Genomic DNA, 21502 nt, shown 5'->3' on the forward strand with positions numbered 1-21502 from the left:
ACACTGCAATTCTGCCCCCCGCGCCCTTCCACCATCCCAAAACTACAAGCAAACAATAGAACCCACCCATTATAGAGGTTTGGGGGGCGTCACCGGCGCAGGTGTGAATACTGCCCTATAGCGGCTTGTTCCATGCAGTCTCGTCAGTGAATGGAAACATTCCAGCTGTTGGGAGATTTCATTGTGTCCGTATAATCCTCACTTATTCCCATTCACTGGAGCCAGCAGAGATCTGGAAGACCCCCAGAACGTTTCATTTTCTGGGGTCTCCGCCCCTCACCTGTCCCTCTGTCCGCAGAGCCCAAGATCTGCTCACCTGCTGCCTGTGTGAACGGCTCCACCTGCATCCAGCTCCACAACACATACGAGTGCCGGTGCCCACTCAACTACCACTACAACCCAGAGGAGAAGAGCTGCAGCGGAGGTGAGGAGCCACACCACGAGCCACAGGTTATATATCCCCAGAGCATACACGGAGAGCAGCAAAACACGGGGGAGAGCAGCAGGACACGGGGGAGAGCAGCAGGACACGGGGGAGAGCAGCAGGACACGGGGGAGAGCAGGAGCTCCGGGGAGAGCAGCAGGACATGGGGGGAGCAGGAGCTCCGGGGAGAGCAGCAGGACACGGGGGAGAGCAGCAGGACACGGGGAAGAGCAGGAGCCCCGGGGAAGAGCAGCAGGACACGGGGAAGAGCAGGAGCCCCGGGGAAGAGCAGCAGGACACGGGGGAGAGCAGCAGGACACGGGGGAGAGCAGGAGCCCGGGGAGAGCAGCAGGACATGGGGGTAGCAGGAGCTCCGGGGAGAGCAGCGGGACACGGGGGAGAGCAGCAGGACACGGGGAAGAGCAGGAGCCCCGGGGAAGAGCAGCAGGACACGGGGGAGAGCAGCAGGACACGGGGGAGAGCAGCAGGACACGGGGGAGAGCAGGAGCCCTGGTAGAGCAGCAGGACATGGGGAGAGCAGCAGGACATGGGGAGAGCAGCAGGACACGGGGGAGAGCAGCAGGACACGGGGGAGAGCAGCAGGACACGGGGGAGAGCAGCAGGACACGGGGGAGAGCAGCAGGACACGGAGGAGAGCAGGAGCTCCGGGGAGAGCAGCAGGACACGGGGGAGAGCAGCAGGACACAGGGAAGAGCAGCAGGACATGGAGGAGAGCAGGAGCCCGGGGAGAGCAGCGGGACACGGGGGAGAGCAGCAGGACATGGGGGAGAGCAGGAGCCCAGGGAGAGTAGCAGGACATGGGGGAGAGCAGGAGCCCGGGGAGAGTAGCAGGACATGGGGGAGAGCAGCAGGACATGGGGGAGAGCAGGAGCCCGGGGAGAGTAGCAGGACATGGGGGAGATCAGCAGGACATGGGGGAGAGCAGGAGCCCGGGGAGAGTAGCAGGACACGGGGGAGAGCAGCAGGACACGGGGGAGAGCAGGATCCCGGGTAGAGCAGCAGGACATGGGGGGAGCAGGAGCTCCGGGGAGAGCAGCAGGACACGGGGGAGAGCAGCAGGACACGGGGGAGAGCAGCAGGACACGGGGGAGAGCAGCAGGACACGGGGGAGAGCAGCAGGACACGGGGGAGAGCAGCAGGACATGGGGGAGAGCAGCAGGACATGGGGGAGAGCAGGAGCCCGGGGAGAGTAGCAGGACATGGGGGAGAGCAGCAGGACATGGGGGAGAGCAGGAGCCCGGGGAGAGTAGCAGAACACGGGGGAGAGCAGCAGGACACGGGGGAGAGCAGGAGCCCGGGTAGAGCAGCCGGACATGGGGGGAGCAGGAGCTCCGGGGAGAGCAGCAGGACACGGGGGAGAGCAGCAGGACATGGGGGAGAGCAGCAGGACATGGGGGAGAGCAGCAGGACATGGGGGAGAGCAGGAGCCCGGGGAGAGTAGCAGGACATGGGGGAGAGCAGCAGGACATGGGGGAGAGCAGGAGCCCGGGGAGATTAGCAGAACACGGGGGAGAGCAGCAGGACACGGGGGAGAGCAGGAGCCCGGGTAGAGCAGCAGGACATGGGGGGAGCAGGAGCTCCGGGGAGAGCAGCAGGACACGGGGGAGAGCAGCAGGACATGGGGGAGAGCAGCAGGACATGGGGGAGAGCAGCAGGACATGGGGGAGAGCAGCAGGACATGGGGGAGAGCAGGAGCCCGGGGAGAGCAGGAGCCCGGGGAGAGTAGCAGGACATGGGGGAGAGCAGGAGCCCGGAGAGAGTAGCAGGACATGGGGGAGAGCAGGAGCCCGGGGAGAGTAGCAGGACATGGGGGAGAGCAGCAGGACATGGGGGAGAGCAGGAGCCCGGGGAGAGTAGCAGGACATGGGGGAGAGCAGCAGGACATGGGGGAGAGCAGGAGCCCGGGGAGAGCAGCAGGACACGGGGGAGAGCAGCAGGACATGGGGGAGAGCAGCAGGACACGGGGGGAGCAGGAGCCATGGGGAGAGCAGCAGGACAAAGGGGAGAGCAGCAGGACAAAGGGGAGAGCAGCAGGACACGAGGGAGAGCAGGAGCCCCGGGGAGAGCAGTAGGACAAAGGGGGAGAGCAGCAGGCCAAAGGAGAGAGCTGCAGAACACGAGGGAAAGCAGGAGGACAAAGGGGAAAGCAGCAGGACATGGGGGAGAGCAGCAGGACAAAGGGGTAGAGCAGTAGGAAAAAGGGGGAGAGCAGCAGGACAAAGGGGGAGAGCAGTAGGAAAAAGGGGGAGAGCAGCAGGACAAAGGGGGAGAGCAGCAGAACACGAGGGAGAGCAGCAGGACACGGGGGAGAACAGGAGTCCCCGGGGAGAGCAGTAGGACAAAGGGGGAGAGCAGTAGGACAAAGGGGGAGAGCAGTAGGACAAAGGGGGAGAGCAGCAGGACAAAGGGGGAGAGCAGCAGGACAAAGGGGGAGAGCAGCAGGACAAAGGGGGAGAGCAGCAGGACAAAGGGGGAGAGCAGCAGGACAAAGGGGGAGAGCAGCAGGACAAAGGGGGAGAGCAGCAGGACACGAGGGAGAGCAGCAGGACACGGGGGAGAACAGGAGTCCCCGGGGGAGAGCAGGAGCCCCAGGAAGAGCAGCAGGACACGGGGGAGAGCAGCAGGACACGGGGGAGAGCAGCAGGACACGGGGGAGAGCAGCATGATACGGGGGAGAGCAGCATGATACGGGGGAGAGCAGCTGGACACGGGGGAGAGCAGCTGGACACGGGGGAGAGCAGCAGGACACGGGGGAGAGCAGCAGGACACGGGGGAGAGCAGCAGGACACGGGGAAGAGCAGCAGGACACGGGGGAGAACAGGCGTCCCCGGGGGAGAGCAGGAGCCCCGGGAAGAGCAGCAGGACACGGAAGAGAGCAGCAGGACACGGGGGAGAGCAGCAGGACACGGAGGAGAGCAGCAGGATATGGGGGAAAGCGAGCAGCAGGATACGGGGGAGAGCAGCAGGACACGGGGGAGAACAGGTGTCCCTGGAAGAGCAGCAGGACACGGGGGAGAACAGGAGTCCCCGGGGGAGAGCAGGACACGGGGGAGAGCAGCAGAACATGGGGGAGAGCAGCAGGTTACGGGGGAGAGCGAGCAGCAGGATACGGGGAGAGCAGCAGGCCAAAGTGGAGAGCAGCAGGACACGGGGAAGAGCAAGAGCCATGGGGAGAGCAGAGGCCACAAAGCAGGAACCATGGGGAGAGCAGGGGCCACAAAGCAGGAACCATGGGGAGAGCAGGGGCCACAAAGCAGGAACCATGGGGAGAGCAGGGGCCACAAAGCAGGAACCATGGGGAGGGATTAAAGCAGTAGGAGCATCTCACAATGGACTTGGAGCAGATGTGCTGGGCCCCAGCTGTCACTCTGCAGGGCACCAGTGGACGATGGTTTATGGACCTGATGAAGGCTAGATAGATTTTATGCTGAAATGCGTTGTCCTCGCAATTTTATCTTTGTTTTATCTCAATGTAAAAAGATCAATTGTTTGCACGTACTGGTGCGGTAATCTGAATTTCTCGGTAATTACTGGCCTGGAGCTTGGATTGGCGCCGGTATCGGAGCATCTTGTGTGATAACGTCCGACGTCTCCTCCTCCAGGTGAAAGCTTCTATGGTGAACTCACTATAACCGGACAAACGTTCAAGCCGGAGCCGCAAACGCCGGAATACACCGCAATACACGAAAAAGTGACCAAAGAGGTGAGATCACCAGGGGTGGGGCTGTATGTAAGGGGTGTGGTCTCATGTCATTATATCAGTGATGTCAGCACCAGGGGCGGGGCTGTATGTAAGGGGTGTGGTCTCATGTCATTATATCAGTGATGTCAGCACCAGGGGCGGGGCTGTATGTAAGGGGTGTGGTCTCATGTCATTATATCAGTGATGTCAGCACCAGGGGCGGGGCTGTATGTAAGGGGTGTGGTCTCATGTCATTATATCAGTGATGTCAGCACCAGGGGTGGGGCTGTATGTAAGGGGTGTGGTCTCATGTAATTATATCAGTGATGTCAGCACCAGGGGCGGGGCTGTATGTAAGGGGTGTGGTCTCATGTCATTATATCAGTGATGTCAGCACCAGGGGTGGGGCTGTATGTAAGGGGTGTGGTCTCATGTAATTATATCAGTGATGTCAGCACCAGGGGCGGGGCTGTATATAAGGGGTGTGGTCTCATGTCATTAGATCAGTGATGTCAGCACCAGGGGCGGGGCTGTATGTAAGGGGTGTGGTCTCATGTCATTAGATCAGTGATGTCAGCACCAGGGGCGGGGCTGTATATAAGGGGTGTGGTCTCATGTCATTAGATCAGTGATGTCATCACCAGGGGCGGGGCTGTATGTAAGGGGTGTGGTCTCATGTCATTAGATCAGTGATGTCATCACCAGGGGCGGGGCTGTATATAAGGGGTGTGGTCTCATGTCATTATATCAGTGATGTCATCACCAGGGGCGGGGCTGTATGTAAGGGGTGTGGTCTCATGTCATTATATCAGTGATGTCAGCACCAGGGGTGGGGCTGTATGTAAGGGGTGTGGTCTCATGTCATTATATCAGTGATGTCATCACCAGGGGCGGGGCTGTATATAAGGGGTGTGGTCTCATGTCATTAGATCAGTGATGTCAGCACCAGGGGCGGGGCTGTATGTAAGGGGTGTGGTCTCATGTCATTATATCAGTGATGTCAGCACCAGGGGCGGGGCTGTATGTAAGGGGTGTGGTCTCATGTCATTATATCAGTGATGTCAGCACCAGGGGTGGGGCTGTATGTAAGGGGTGTGGTCTCATGTAATTATATCAGTGATGTCAGCACCAGGGGTGGGGCTGTATGTAAGGGGTGTGGTCTCATGTCATTATATCAGTGATGTCAGCACCAGGGGTGGGGCTGTATGTAAGGGGTGTGGTCTCATGTAATTATATCAGTGATGTCAGCACCAGGGGTGGGGCTGTATATAAGGGGTGTGGTCTCATGTCATCATATCAGTGATGTCATCACCAGGGGCGGGGCTGTATGTAAGGGGTGTGGTCTCATGTCATTATATCAGTGATGTCATCACCAGGGGCGGGGCTGTATATAAGGGGTGTGGTCTCATGTCATTAGATCAGTGATGTCATCACCAGGGGCGGGGCTGTATATAAGGGGTGTGGTCTCATGTCATTATATCAGTGATGTCATCACCAGGGGCGGGGCTGTATATAAGGGGTGTGGTCTCATGTCATTAGATCAGTGATGTCATCACCAGGGGCGGGGCTGTATATAAGGGGTGTGGTCTCATGTCATTATATCAGTGATGTCATCACCAGGGGCGGGGCTGTATATAAGGGGTGTGGTCTCATGTCATTATATCAGTGATGTCATCACCAGGGGTGGGGCTGTATATAAGGGGTGTGGTCTCATGTCATTAGATCAGTGATGTCATCACCAGGGGCGGGGCTGTATATAAGGGGTGTGGTCTCATGTCATTATATCAGTGATGTCATCACCAGGGGCGGGGCTGTATGTAAGGGGTGTGGTCTCATGTCATTATATCAGTGATGTCATCACCAGGGGCGGGGCTGTATGTAAGGGGTGTGGTCTCATGTCTGATCACATATTATTGTATCAGTGATGTCATCACCGGGGGGCGGTGTCATATGTAGAGGGCGGGGCTGACCACACACCACTGGTTGTCGGATGGCGGATGGTGATTTGTTCTGCTTTTATCTCCAGTGCAGCAATAAGTTGTCACATCTCCCCTCGTATCTGGGCTCAGTTGTGCTGGAGATGAGGTGAGTGCAGTCAGGGTGATGGGCGCAGTCAGGGTGATGGGTGCGGTGAGGGTGATGGGCGCAGTCAGGGTGATGGGCGCAGTCAGGGTGATGGGTGCGGTGAGGGTGATGGGCGCAGTCAGGGTGATGGGCGCAGTCAGGGTGATGGGTGCGGTGAGGGTGATGGGTGCGGTGAGGGTGATGGGCGCGGTGAGGGTGATGGGCGCAGTCAGGGTGATGGGTGCGGTGAGGGTGATGGGTGCGGTGAGGGTGATGGGTGCGGTGAGGGTGATGGGCGCAGTCAGGGTGATGGGCGCGGTGAGGGTAATGGGCGCAATGAGGGTGATGGACGCGGTGAGGGTGATGGGCGCAATGAGGGTGATGGGCGCAATGAGGGTGATGGGCGCAATGAGGGTGATGGGCGCAATGAGGGTGTTGGGCACAATGAGGGTGATGGGCGCGGTGAGGGTGATGGGCGCGGTGAGGGTGATGGACACAGTGAGGGTGATGGGCGCAATGAGGGTGATGGGCACAATGAGGGTGATGGGCGCGGTGAGGGTGATGGGTGCGGTGAGGGTGATGGGCACAATGAGGGTGATGGGCGCGGTGAGGGTGATGGGCGCGGTGAGGGTGATGGGCGCAATGAGGGTAATGGGCGCGGTGAGGGTGATGGGCGCAATGAGGGTGATGGGCACAATGAGGGTGATGGGCGCGGTGAGGGTGATGGGCACGGTGAGGGTGATGGGCGCGGTGAGGGTGATGGGCGCGGTGAGGGTGATGGGCACAATGAGGGTGATGGGCACAATGAGGGTGATGGGCGCGGTGAGGGTGATGGGTGCGGTGAGGGTGATGGGCACAATGAGGGTGATGGGCGCGGTGAGGGTGATGGGCGCGGTGAGGGTGATGGGCGCAATGAGGGTAATGGGCGCGGTGAGGGTGATGGGCGCAATGAGGGTGATGGGCACAATGAGGGTGATGGGCGCGGTGAGGGTGATGGGCGCGGTGAGGGTGATGGGCGCGGTGAGGGTGATGGGCGCGGTGAGGGTGATGGGCACAATGAGGGTGATGGGCGCGGAGAGGGTGATGGGCGCGGTGAGGGTGATGGGCACAATGAGGGTGATGGGCGCGGTGAGGGTGATGGGCGCGGTGAGGGTGATGGGCACAATGAGGGTGATGGGCGCAATGAGGGTGATGGGCACAATGAGGGTGATGGGCGCGGTGAATACAGGACAAATTTTCCACTCAGGAATAAGACATTCAGTGACTTATTTTGGGTTAAACATACCAGACAGGGGGGGGGGGACCAACGACCGGGGCTGGGGGGAGAGGCCACCCTGCCAGACACCAGGTGGGGGGGGAGAAGCCACCACCGGGACCGGGGGGAGAGGCCACCCTGCCAGACACCGGGGGGGGGAGAAGCCACCATCGGGGCCGGGGGGAGAGGCCACCCTGCCAGACACCAGGTGGGGGGGGGAGAAGCCACCACCGGGACCGGGGGGAGAGGCCACCCTGCCAGACACCGGGGGGGGGGGAGAAGCCACCATCGGGGCCGGGGGGAGAGGCCACCCTGCCAGACTCCGGGGGGGGGGGGAGTAGCCACCATCGGGGCCGGGGGGAGAGGCCACCCTGCCAGACACCAGGTGGGGGGGGAGAAGCCACCACCGGGACCGGGGGGAGAGGCCACCCTGCCAGACACCAGGTGGGGGGGGAGAAGCCACCACCGGGACCGGGGGGAGAGGCCACCCTGCCAGACACCGGGGGGGGGGGAGAAGCCACCATCGGGGCCGGGGGGAGAGGCCACCCTGCCAGACACCAGGTGGGGGGGGAGAAGCCACCACCGGGACCGGGGGGAGAGGCCACCCTGCCAGACACCGGGGGGGGGGGAGAAGCCACCATCGGGGCCGGGGGGAGAGGCCACCCTGCCAGACACCAGGGGGGGGGAGTAGCCACCATCGGGGCCGGGGGGAGAGGCCACCCTGCCAGAGACCGGGGGGGGGGGAGAAGCCACCATCGGGGCCGGGGGGAGAAGCCACCCTGCCAGAGACCGGGGGGGGAGAAGCCACCCTGCCAGACACCGGGGGGGGGGGGGAGAAGCCACCATCGGGGCCGGGGGGAGAGGCCACCCTGCCAGAGACCGGGGGGGGAGAAGCCACCATCGGGGCCGGGGGGAGAAGCCACCCTGCCAGAGACCGGGGGGGGGGAGAAGCCACCCTGCCAGAGACCGGGGGGGGAGAAGCCACCCTGCCAGACTCCGGGGGGGGGGGGAGAAGCCACCATCGGGGCCGGGGGGAGAGGCCACCCTGCCAGAGACCGGGGGGGGGGAGAAGCCACCATCGGGGCCGGGGGGAGAGGCCACCCTGCCAGAGACCGGGGGGGGAGAAGCCACCCTGCCAGACTCCGGGGGGGGGGGGGAGAAGCCACCATCGGGGCCGGGGGGAGAGGCCACCCTGCCAGAGACCGGGGGGGGAGAAGCCACCCTGCCAGACTCCGGGGATCCACCAGCACCATCTGAAAAGCTGCCCCGAACAGATTTTCGCACCCCGACTGCCATATTATGCAGGCGGTATCACCTGCCCCCGTATGACCCGCTGCTGACCCCAATACTCTACATGCACCCTCATTACACCCCCCCCGCTGTCCCTGACACCCTGTGACACCTGCCACAAGCACAGTCATTTGTTCTTTCTTTTAGGGAGGTTTCTTCCAAATCTCCAACCAGACACCGCCGAAGCCCCGGAGACGTCATCATCAAAGTCAGTAACATGTTCACGCCCGGCGCGGTGACCGCGGCCAATGTCACCGAGGCGTTCAAGAGCCTCAGCGGAAGCTTCACAGCATATAAAGGTGAGTGTCCGTATACACTGCAGCACCACAACCAGCCGAGCACAGAGAATCACCATCCACTCACCTCCAGAGCTGCACTCACTATTCTGCTGTTACATCATGTCTTATCCTCCACTCACCTCCAGAGCTGCAATCACTATTCTGCTGTTACATCGTGTCTTATCCTCCACTCACCTCCAGAGCTGCAGTCACTATTCTGCTGTTACATCGTGTCTTATCCTCCACTCACCTCCAGAGCTGCAGTCACTATTCTGCTGTTACATCGTGTCTTATCCTCCACTCACCTCCAGAGCTGCAGTCACTATTCTGCTGTTACATCGTGTCTTATCCTCCACTCACCTCCAGAGCTGCAGTCACTATTCTGCTGTTACATCGTGTCTTATCCTCCAGTCACCTCCAGAGCTGCAGTCACTATTCTGCTGTTACATCGTGTCTTATCCTCCACTCACCTCCAGAGCTGCAGTCACTATTCTGCTGTTACATCGTGTCTTATCCTCCAGTCACCTCCAGAGCTGCAGTCACTATTCTGCTGTTACATCGTGTCTTATCCTCCACTCACCTCCAGAGCTGCAGTCACTATTCTGCTGTTACATCATGTCTTATCCTCCACTCACCTCCAGAGCTGCAATCACTATTCTGCTGTTACATCGTGTCTTATCCTCCACTCACCTCCAGAGCTGCAGTCACTATTCTGCTGTTACATCGTGTCTTATCCTCCACTCACCTCCAGAGCTGCAGTCACTATTCTGCTGTTACATCGTGTCTTATCCTCCAGTCACCTCCAGAGCTGCAGTCACTATTCTGCTGTTACATCGTGTCTTATCCTCCACTCACCTCCAGAGCTGCAGTCACTATTCTGCTGTTACATCGTGCCTTATCCTCCACTCACCTCCAGAGCTCCACTCACTATTCTGCTGTTACATCGTGTCTTATCCTCCACTCACCTCCAGAGCTGCAATCACTATTCTGCTGTTACATCGTGTCTTATCCTCCACTCACCTCCAGAGCTGCAATCACTATTCTGCTGTTACATCGTGTCTTATCCTCCACTCACCTCCAGAGCTGCAGTCACTATTCTGCTGTTACATCGTGTCTTATCCTCCACTCACCTCCAGAGCTGCAGTCACTATTCTGCTGTTACATCGTGTCTTATCCTCCAGTCACCTCCAGAGCTGCAGTCACTATTCTGCTGTTACATCGTGTCTTATCCTCCACTCACCTCCAGAGCTGCAGTCACTATTCTGCTGTTACATCGTGTCTTATCCTCCAGTCACCTCCAGAGCTGCAGTCACTATTCTGCTGTTACATCGTGTCTTATCCTCCACTCACCTCCAGAGCTGCAGTCACTATTCTGCTGTTACATCATGTCTTATCCTCCACTCACCTCCAGAGCTGCAATCACTATTCTGCTGTTACATCGTGTCTTATCCTCCACTCACCTCCAGAGCTGCAGTCACTATTCTGCTGTTACATCGTGTCTTATCCTCCACTCACCTCCAGAGCTGCAGTCACTATTCTGCTGTTACATCGTGTCTTATCCTCCAGTCACCTCCAGAGCTGCAGTCACTATTCTGCTGTTACATCGTGTCTTATCCTCCACTCACCTCCAGAGCTGCAGTCACTATTCTGCTGTTACATCGTGCCTTATCCTCCACTCACCTCCAGAGCTCCACTCACTATTCTGCTGTTACATCGTGTCTTATCCTCCACTCACCTCCAGAGCTGCAGTCACTATTCTGCTGTTACATCGTGTCTTATCCTCCAGTCACCTCCAGAGCTGCAGTCACTATTCTGCTGTTACATCGTGTCTTATCCTCCACTCACCTCCAGAGCTGCAGTCACTATTCTGCTGTTACATCATGTCTTATCCTCCACTCACCTCCAGAGCTGTGGTCACTATTCTGCTGTTACATCGTGTCTTATCCTCCACTCACCTCCAGAGCTGCACTCACTATTCTGCTGTTACATCATGTCTTATCCTCCACTCACCTCCAGAGCTGTGGTCACTATTCTGCTGTTACATCGTGTCTTATCCTCCACTCACCTCCAGAGCTGCACTCACTATTCTGCTGTTACATCATGTCTTATCCTCCACTCACCTCCAGAGCTGTGGTCACTATTCTGCTGTTACATCGTGTCTTATCCTCCAGTCACCTCCAGAGCTGCACTCACTCTTCTGCTGTTACATCATACGTGAATTAGTCCGGTGGTGTGATGTGTTCTGCTGTCTCATATTCTGGACCTGTCTTGACCTGTGTGACAGATGTTTGCTGCAGCTTGTGTAGTGATCGTCCTCTTTCCTGCAGGTCGCAGCATCTGTGACGGATTCTACTGTGACGCAGAAACAACTAATTGTGAGGCGACACCTGACGATCAGAGCGCCAGCTGCAGCTGCAAGGAGGGGAAGTTCTCCAGCTCCGCCGTACCCGAAGTCACCAGCTGCCGAGGTGAGAAAATGCCCCCGGGCAATACCCTGGACTTCATGTTGCCCCCCCCGCCCCCAAGTGATACCCTGGACTTTATGTTGCCCCCAAGTGATACCCTGGACCTCATGTTGCCCCCCCGCCCCCAAGTGATACCCTGGACCTCATGTTGCCCCCTCCGCCCCCAAGTAATACCCTGGACTTCAAGTTGCCCCCCCCCCGGGTAATACCCTGGACCTCATGTTGCCCCCCCCGGTAATAACCTGGACTTCATGTTGCCCCCCCCCAGGTAATACCCTGGACTTCATGTTGCCCCCCCGGTAATAACCTGGACTTCATGTTGCCCCCCCGGGTAATACCCTGGACTTCATGTTGCCCCCCCGGGTAATACCCTGGACTTCATGTTGCCCCCCCGGGTAATACCCTGGACTTCATGTTGCCCCCCCGGTAATACCCTGGACTTCATGTTGCCCCCCCGGGTAATACCCTGGACTTCATGTTGCCCCCCCGGTAATACCCTGGACTTCATGTTGCCCCCCCGGGTAATACCCTGGACTTCATGTTGCCCCCCCGGGTAATACCCTGGACTTCATGTTGCCCCCCCGGTAATACCCTGGACTTCATGTTGCCCCCCCGGGTAATACCCTGGACTTCATGTTGCCCCCCCGGTAATAACCTGGACTTCATGTTGCCCCCCGGGTAATACCCTAGACTTCATGTTGCCCCCCCCGGTAATACTCTGGACTTCATGTTGCCCCCCCCAAGTATAGGCGTCACCTGGCCTCCGGCCGCATGGTGTCCTGCCCCAGGACACGGACGAGGCGTGCTGGGGGCGATTCTTGGCGTGCCGCTGGTGAGCTGCTGTCCTTCATTTCAGATTGTGACCCGACGTGTTATGAAGCAGAAGGGGCGTACTGCAATCTGCGTTCAAAGACCGGGGCGTCCTGCGCCTGCATGGCGGGGTACACGAAAAGTGGGAACAAATGTCAGAAGTGAGTCCTCACACGTCTCTATATCACCACATTACTGATGTGAACCAAGAATCTGTACTAAGAAGTCCCAATCGTTCCCTCTACGTCATGCACAGTGACAGTGCGCTCCATCCCTGGGTCTAAAGAGAACTGACAGACGATGACAGAGGGCACTGTCACTGTGCACAGGGAAAGAACACTGCAAGCAGGGAGAACAGAGACCAGGCCAATGCAGACGTCACTACACTGACACAGCATGGAAGCAGAGAACTCTGCGACAGGGACACATTCCCCCCACACACAGTATGATGTCCTCACAGTACATTCCCCCCCCACACACAGTATGATGTCCTCACAGTACATTCCCCCCACACACAGTATGATGTCCCCATAGTACATTCCCCTCACACACAGTATGATGTCCTCACAGTACATTCCCCCATACACAGTATGATGTCCTCACAGAACATTCCCCCCACACACAGTATGATGTCCTCACAGTACATTCCCCCCCACACACAGTATGATGTCCTCACAGTACATTCCCCCCACACACAGTATAATGTCCCCATAGTACATTCCCCTCACACACAGTATGATGTCCTCACAGTACATTCCCCCACACACAGTATGATGTCCCCACAGTACATTCCCCCCACACACAGTATGATGTCCTCACAGTACATTCCCCCCACACACAGTATGATGTCCTCACAGTGCATTCCCCCACACACAGTATGATGTCCTCACAGAACATTCCCCCTACACACAGTATAATGTCTTCACAGTACATTCCCCCACACACAGTATGATGTCCTCACAGTACATTCCCCCATACACAGTATGATGTCACCATAGTACATTCCCCTCACACACAGTATGATGTCCTCACAGTACATTCCCCCATACACAGTATGATGTCCTCACAGTACATTCCCCCCACACACAGTATGATGTCCTCACAGTACATTCCCCCCACACACAGTATGATGTCCTCACAGTACATTCCCCCCCCCCACACACAGTATGGTGTCCTCACAGTACATTCCCCCCCCCACACACAGTATGATGTCCTCACAGTACATTCCCCCCACACACAGTATGATGTCCTCACAGTACATTCCCCCACACACAGTATGATGTCCTCACAGAACATTCCCCCTACACACAGTATAATGTCTTCACAGTACATTCCCCCACACACAGTATGATGTCCTCACAGTACATTCCCCCACACACAGTATGATGTGTCACTGTCACTGTGCACAGGGAAAGAACACTGCAAGCAGGGAGAACAGAGACCAGGCCAAAGCAGACATCACTACACTGGCACAGCATGGAAGCAGAGAACTCTGCAACAGGGACACATTCCCCCCACACACAGTATGATGTCCTCACAGTACATTCCCCCCCCACACACAGTATGATGTCCTCACAGTACATTCCCCCACACACAGTATGATGTCCTCACAGTACATTCCCCCACACACAGTATGATGTCCTCACAGTACATCCCCCACCCCCACACACAGTATGATGTCCTCACAGTACATTCCCCCCACACACAGTATGATGTCCTCACAGTACATTCCCCCCACACACACACAGTATGATGTCCTCACAGCACATTCCCCCCCCACACACAGTATGATGTCCTCACAGTACATTCCCCCCACACACAGTATGATGTCCTCACAGTACATTCCCCCCCCACACACAGTGTGATGTCCTCACAGTACATTCCCCCACACACAGTATGATGTCCTCACAGTACATTCCCCCACACACAGTATGATGTTCTCACAGTACATTCCCCCACACACAGTATGATGTCCTCACAGTACATTCCCCCCCCCCACACACAGTATGATGTCCTCACAGTACATTCCCCCCACACACAGTATGATGTCCTCACAGTACATTCCCCCCCCACACACACAGTATGATGTCCTCACAGCACATTCCCCCCCCCACACACAGTATGATGTCCTCACAGTACATTCCCCCCACACACAGTATGATGTCCTCACAGTACATTCCCCCCACACACAGTGTGATGTCCTCACAGTACATTCCCCCCCCCCACACACAGTATGATGTCCTCACAGCACATTCCCCCCCCCACACACAGTATGATGTCCTCACAGTACATTCCCCCCCCACACAGTATGATGTCCTCACAGTACATTCCCCCCCCACACACAGTGTGATGTCCTCACAGTACATTCCCCCCACACACAGTATGATGTCCTCACAGTACATTCCCCCACACACAGTATGATGTCCTCACAGTACATTCCCCCCACACACAGTATGATGTCCTCACAGAACATTCCCCCCACACACAGTATAATGTCCTCACAGTACATTCCCCCCACACACAGTATGATGTCCTCACAGTACATTCCCCCCACACACAGTATGATGTCCTCACAGTACATTCCCCCCCACACACAGTATGATGTCCTCACAGTACATTCCCCCCCACACACAGTATGATGTCCTCACAGCACATTCCCCCCACACACAGTATGATGTCCTCACAGTACATTCCCCCCACACACAGTATGATGTCCTCACAGTACATTCCCCCACACACAGTATGATGTCCTCACAGTACATTCCCCCCCCCCCCCACACACAGTATGATGTCCTCACAGTACATTCCCCCCACACACAGTATGATGTCCTCACAGTACATTCCCCCCCCACACACACAGTATGATGTCCTCACAGCACATTCCCCCCCCCCACACACAGTATGATGTCCTCACAGTACATTCCCCCCACACACAGTATGATGTCCTCACAGTACATTCCCCCCACACACAGTGTGATGTCCTCACAGTACATTCCCCCCCCCCACACACAGTATGATGTCCTCACAGCACATTCCCCCCCCACACACAGTATGATGTCCTCACAGTACACTCCCCCCACACACAGTATGATGTCCTCACAGTACATTCCCCCCCCACACACAGTGTGATGTCCTCACAGTACATTCCCCCCACACACAGTATGATGTCCTCACAGTACATTCCCCCACACACAGTATGATGTCCTCACAGTACATTCCCCCCACACACAGTATGATGTCCTCACAGAACATTCCCCCCACACACAGTATAATGTCCTCACAGTACATTCCCCCCACACACAGTATGATGTCCTCACAGAACATTCCCCCCCACACACAGTATGATGTCCTCACAGTACATTCCCCCCCACACACAGTATGATGTCCTCACAGTACATTCCCCCCCACACACAGTATGATGTCCTCACAGCACATTCCCCCCACACACAGTATGATGTCCTCACAGTACATTCCCCCCACACACAGTATGATGTCCTCACAGTACATTTCCCCCCCCCCACACACAGTATGATGTCCTCACAGTACATTCCCCCCACACACAGTATGATGTCCTCACAGTACATTCCCCCACACACAGTATGATGTCCTCACAGTACATTCCCCCCACACACAGTATGATGTCCTCACAGAACATTCCCCCCACACACAGTATAATGTCCTCACAGTACATTCCCCCCACACACAGTATGATGTCCTCACAGTACATTCCCCCCCACACACAGTATGATGTCCTCACAGTACATTCCCCCCCACACACAGTATGATGTCCTCACAGTACATTCCGCCACACACAGTATGATGCCCTCACAGTACATTCCCCCCACACACAGTATGATGTCTTCACAGTACATTCCCCCACACACAGTATGATGTCCTCACAGTACATTCCCCCCACACACAGTATGATGTCCTCACAGTACATTCCCCCCACACACAGTATAATGTCCTCACAGAACATTCCCCCACACACAGTATAATGTCCCCACAGTACATTCCCCCACACACAGTATGATGTCCTCACAGTACATTCCCCCACACACAGTATGATGCCCCCACAGTACATTCCCCCCACACACAGTATGATGTCCTCACAGTACATTCCCCCCACACACAGTATGATGTCCTCACAGTACATTCCCCCACACACAGTATGATGTCCTCACAGTACATTCCCCCCACACACAGTATAATGTCCTCACAGTGCATTCCCCCACACACAGTATGATGTCCTCACAGTACATTCCCCCCACACACAGTATAATGCCACCACAGAACATTCCCCCACACACAGGAAAAATGTCATCACAGTACATTCCCCCCACACACAGTATCGTGCCCCCACAGAACATTCCCCCCACACACAGTATGATGTCCTCACAGTACATTCCCCCACACACAGTATGGTGTCCTCACAGTACATTCCCCCACACACAGTATAATGTCCTCACAGTACATTCCGCCCACACATAATATAATGTCCTCACAGTACATTCCCCCCCACACACAGTATAATGCCCCCACAGTACATTCCCCCCACACACAGTATAATGCCCCCACAGTATATTCCCCCCACACACAGTATGATGTCCTCACAGTACATTCCCCCCCCACACACAGTATGATGTCCTCACAGTACATTCCCCCACACACAGTTTGATTCCCTCACAGTACATTCCCCCACACACAGTATGATGTCCTCACAGTATATTCCCCCCCCCCACACAGTATGATTCCTCACAGTACATTCCCCCACACACAGTATGATTCCCTCACAGTATATTTCCCACACACACAGTATGATTCCCTCACAGTATATTCCCCCCACACACAGTATGATGTCCTCACAGTACATTCCCCCACACACAGTATGATGCCCCCACAGTACATTCCCCCACACCCAGTATGATGTCCTCACAGTACATTCCCCCCACACACAGTATAATGCCACCACAGAACATTCCCCCACACACAGGAAAAATGTCCTCACAGTACATTCGCCCCACACACAGTATCGTGCCCCCACAGAACATTCCCCCCACACACAGTATGATGTCCTCACAGTACATTCCCCTACACACAGTATGGTGTCCTCACAGCACATTCCCCCACATCCAGTATGATGTCCCCACAGTACATTCCCCCACACACAGTATAATGTCCTCACAGTACATTCCCCCACACACACAGTATCGTGCCCCCACAGAACATTCCCCCCACACACAGTATGATGTCCTCACAGTACATTCCCCCACACACAGTATGGTGTCCTCACAGCACATTCCCCCACACCCAGTATGATGTCCCCACAGTACATTCCCCCACACACAGTATAATGTCCTCACAGTACATTCCGCCCACACATAATATAATGTCCTCACAGTACATTCCGCCCCACACACAGTATAATGCCCCGACAGTACATTCCCCCCACACACAGTATAATGCCCCCACAGTACATTCCCCCCACACACAGTATGATGTCCTCACAGTACATTCCCCCCACACACAGTATGATGTCGCCACAGTACATTTCCCCCCAAAAACACAGTATGATGTCCCCACAGTACATTCCCCCCACACACAGTATGATGTCCTCACAGTACATTCCCCCCCCCCCCCCACACACAGTATGATGTCCTCACAGTACATTCCCCCCACACACAGTATGATGTCCTCACAGTACATTCCCCCCCCCACACACACAGTATGATGTCCTCACAGCACATCCCCCCCCCACACACAGTATGATGTCCTCACAGTACATTCCCCCCACACACAGTATGATGTCCTCACAGTACATTCCCCCCCCACACACAGTGTGATGTCCTCACAGTACATTCCCCCCACACACAGTATGATGTCCTCACAGTACATTCCCCCACACACAGTATGATGTCCTCACAGTACATTCCCCCCACACACAGTATGATGTCCTCACAGAACATTCCCCCCACACACAGTATGATGTCGCCACAGTACATTTCCCCCCAAAAACACAGTATGATGTCCCCACAGTACATTCCCCCCACACACAGTATGATGTCCTCACAGTACATTCCCCCCCCCCACACACAGTATGATGTCCTCACAGTACATTCCCCCCACACACAGTATGATGTCCTCACAGTACATTCCCCCCCCACACACACAGTATGATGTCCTCACAGCACATTCCCCCCCCCACACACAGTATGATGTCCTCACAGTACATTCCCCCCACACACAGTATGATGTCCTCACAGTACATTCCCCCCCCACACACAGTGTGATGTCCTCACAGTACATTCCCCCCACACACAGTATGATGTCCTCACAGTACATTCCCCCACACACAGTATGATGTCCTCACAGTACATTCCCCCCACACACAGTATGATGTCCTCACAGAACATTCCCCCCACACACAGTATAATGTCCTCACAGTACATTCCCCCCACACACAGTATGATGTCCTCACAGTACATTCCCCCCCACACACAGTATGATGTCCTCACAGTACATTCCCCCCCACACACAGTATGATGTCCTCACAGTACATTCCCCCCCCACACACAGTATGATGTCCTCACAGCACATTCCCCCCACACACAGTATGATGTCCTCACAGTACATTCCCCCCACACACAGTATGATGTCCTCACAGTACATTCCCCCCCCACACACAGTATGATGTCCTCACAGTACATTCCCCCCACACACAGTATGATGTCCTCACAGTACATTCCCCCACACACAGTATGATGTCCTCACAGTACATTCCCCCCACACACAGTATGATGTCCTCACAGAACATTCCCCCCACACACAGTATAATGTCCTCACAGTACATTCCCCCCACACACAGTATGATGTCCTCACAGTACATTCCCCCCCACACACAGTATGATGTCCTCACAGTACATTCCCCCCCACACACAGTATGATGTCCTCACAGTACATTCCGCCACACACAGTATGATGCCCTCACAGTACATTCCCCCCACACACAGTATGATGTCTTCACAGTACATTCCCCCACACACAGTATGATGTCCTCACAGTACATTCCCCCCACACACAGTATGATGTCCTCACAGTACATTCCCCCCACACACAGTATAATGTCCTCACAGAACATTCCCCCACACACAGTATAATGTCCCCACAGTACATTCCCCCACACACAGTATGATGTCCTCACAGTACATTCCCCCACACACAGTATGATGCCCCCACAGTACATTCCCCCCACACACAGTATGATGTCCTCACAGTACATTCCCCCCACACACAGTATGATGTCCTCACAGTACATTCCCCCACACACAGTATGATGTCCTCACAGTACATTCCCCCCCACACACAGTATAATGTCCTCACAGTGCATTCCCCCACACACAGTATGATGTCCTCACAGTACATTCCCCCCACACACAGTATAATGCCACCACAGAACATTCCCCCACACACAGGAAAAATGTCATCACAGTACATTCCCCCCACACACAGTATCGTGCCCGCACAGAACATTCCCCCCACACACAGTATGATGTCCTCACAGTACATTCCCCCACACACAGTATGGTGTCCTCACAGTACATTCCCCCACACACAGTATAATGTCCTCACAGTACATTCCGCCCACACATAATATAATGTCCTCACAGTACATTCCCCCCCACACACAGTATAATGCCCCCACAGTACATTCCCCCCACACACAGTATAATGCCCCCACAGTATATTCCCCCCACACACAGTATGATGTCCTCACAGTACATTCCCCCCCCACACACAGTATGATGTCCTCACAGTACATTCCCCCACACACAGTTTGATTCCCTCACAGTACATTCCCCCACACACAGTATGATGTCCTCACAGTATATTCCCCCCCCACACAGTATGATTCCCTCACAGTACATTCCCCCACACACAGTATGATTCCCTCACAGTATATTTCCCCCACACACAGTATGATTCCCTCACAGTATATTCCCCCCACACACAGTATGATGTCCTCACAGTACATTCCCCCACACACAGTATGATGCCCCCACAGTACATTCCCCCACACCCAGTATGATGTCCTCACAGTACATTCCCCCCACACACAGTATAATGCCACCACAGAACATTCCCCCACACACAGGAAAAATGTCCTCACAGTACATTCGCCCCACACACAGTATCGTGCCCCCACAGAACATTCCCCCCACACACAGTATGATGTCCTCACAGTACATTCCCCTACACACAGTATGGTGTCCTCACAGCACATTCCCCCACATCCAGTATGATGTCCCCACAGTACATTCCCCCACACACAGTATAATGTCCTCACAGTACATTCCCCCACACACACAGTATCGTGCCCCCACAGAACATTCCCCCCACACACAGTATGATGTCCTCACAGTACATTCCCCCACACACAGTATGGTGTCCTCACAGCACATTCCCCCACACCCAGTATGATGTCCCCACAGTACATTCCCCCACACACAGTATAATGTCCTCACAGTACATTCCGCCCACACATAATATAATGTCCTCACAGTACATTCCGCCCCACACACAGTATAATGCCCCGACAGTACATTCCCCCCACACACAGTATAATGCCCCCACAGTACATTCCCCCCACACACAGTATGATGTCCTCACAGTACATTCCCCCCCACACACAGTATGATGTCGCCACAGTACATTTCCCCCCAAAAACACAGTATGATGTCCCCACAGTACATTCCCCCCACACACAGTATGATGCCCTCACAGTACATTCCCCCACACACACAGTATGATATCCCCACAGTACATTCCCCCCACACACAGTATGATGCCCTCACAGTACATTCCGCCCACACCCAGTATGATGTCCCCACAGTACATTCCCCCCACACACAGTATAATGTCCTCACAGTACATTCCGCCCACACATAATATAATGTCCTCACAGTACATTCCCCCCACACACAGTATAATGCCCCCACAGTACATTCCCCCCACACACAGTATGATGTCCTCACAGTACATTCCCCCCACACACAGTATGATGTTGCCACAGTACATTCCCCCCACACACAGTATGATGTCCTCACAGTACATTCCCCCACACACAGTATGATGTCCTCACAGTACATTCCCCCCACACACAGTATGATGCCCTCACAGTACATTCCCCCCACACCTAGTATGATGTCCTCACAG

At 55.6% G+C, this 21502-nt stretch overlaps 1 protein-coding gene across 1 annotated transcript in view; it reads left to right on the forward strand.

Moving 5' to 3' along the window:
- The window catches only part of MUC13 (mucin 13, cell surface associated), a 42650-nt gene that overhangs the window by 11611 nt on the left and 9537 nt on the right, over positions 1-21502 (forward strand). Inside the window, exons 3-8 of the mRNA XM_075318747.1 lie at positions 299-424; positions 4048-4148; positions 6154-6212; positions 8884-9035; positions 11342-11482; positions 12336-12450. Of these exons, the coding sequence (XP_075174862.1) occupies positions 299-424; positions 4048-4148; positions 6154-6212; positions 8884-9035; positions 11342-11482; positions 12336-12450 (694 nt within the window). The remainder of the gene's footprint in view (positions 1-298; positions 425-4047; positions 4149-6153; positions 6213-8883; positions 9036-11341; positions 11483-12335; positions 12451-21502) is intronic.

Source organism: Anomaloglossus baeobatrachus, chromosome 7 (assembly GCF_048569485.1).
Source record: "Anomaloglossus baeobatrachus isolate aAnoBae1 chromosome 7, aAnoBae1.hap1, whole genome shotgun sequence".
Lineage (NCBI taxonomy): Eukaryota > Metazoa > Chordata > Amphibia > Anura > Aromobatidae > Anomaloglossus > Anomaloglossus baeobatrachus.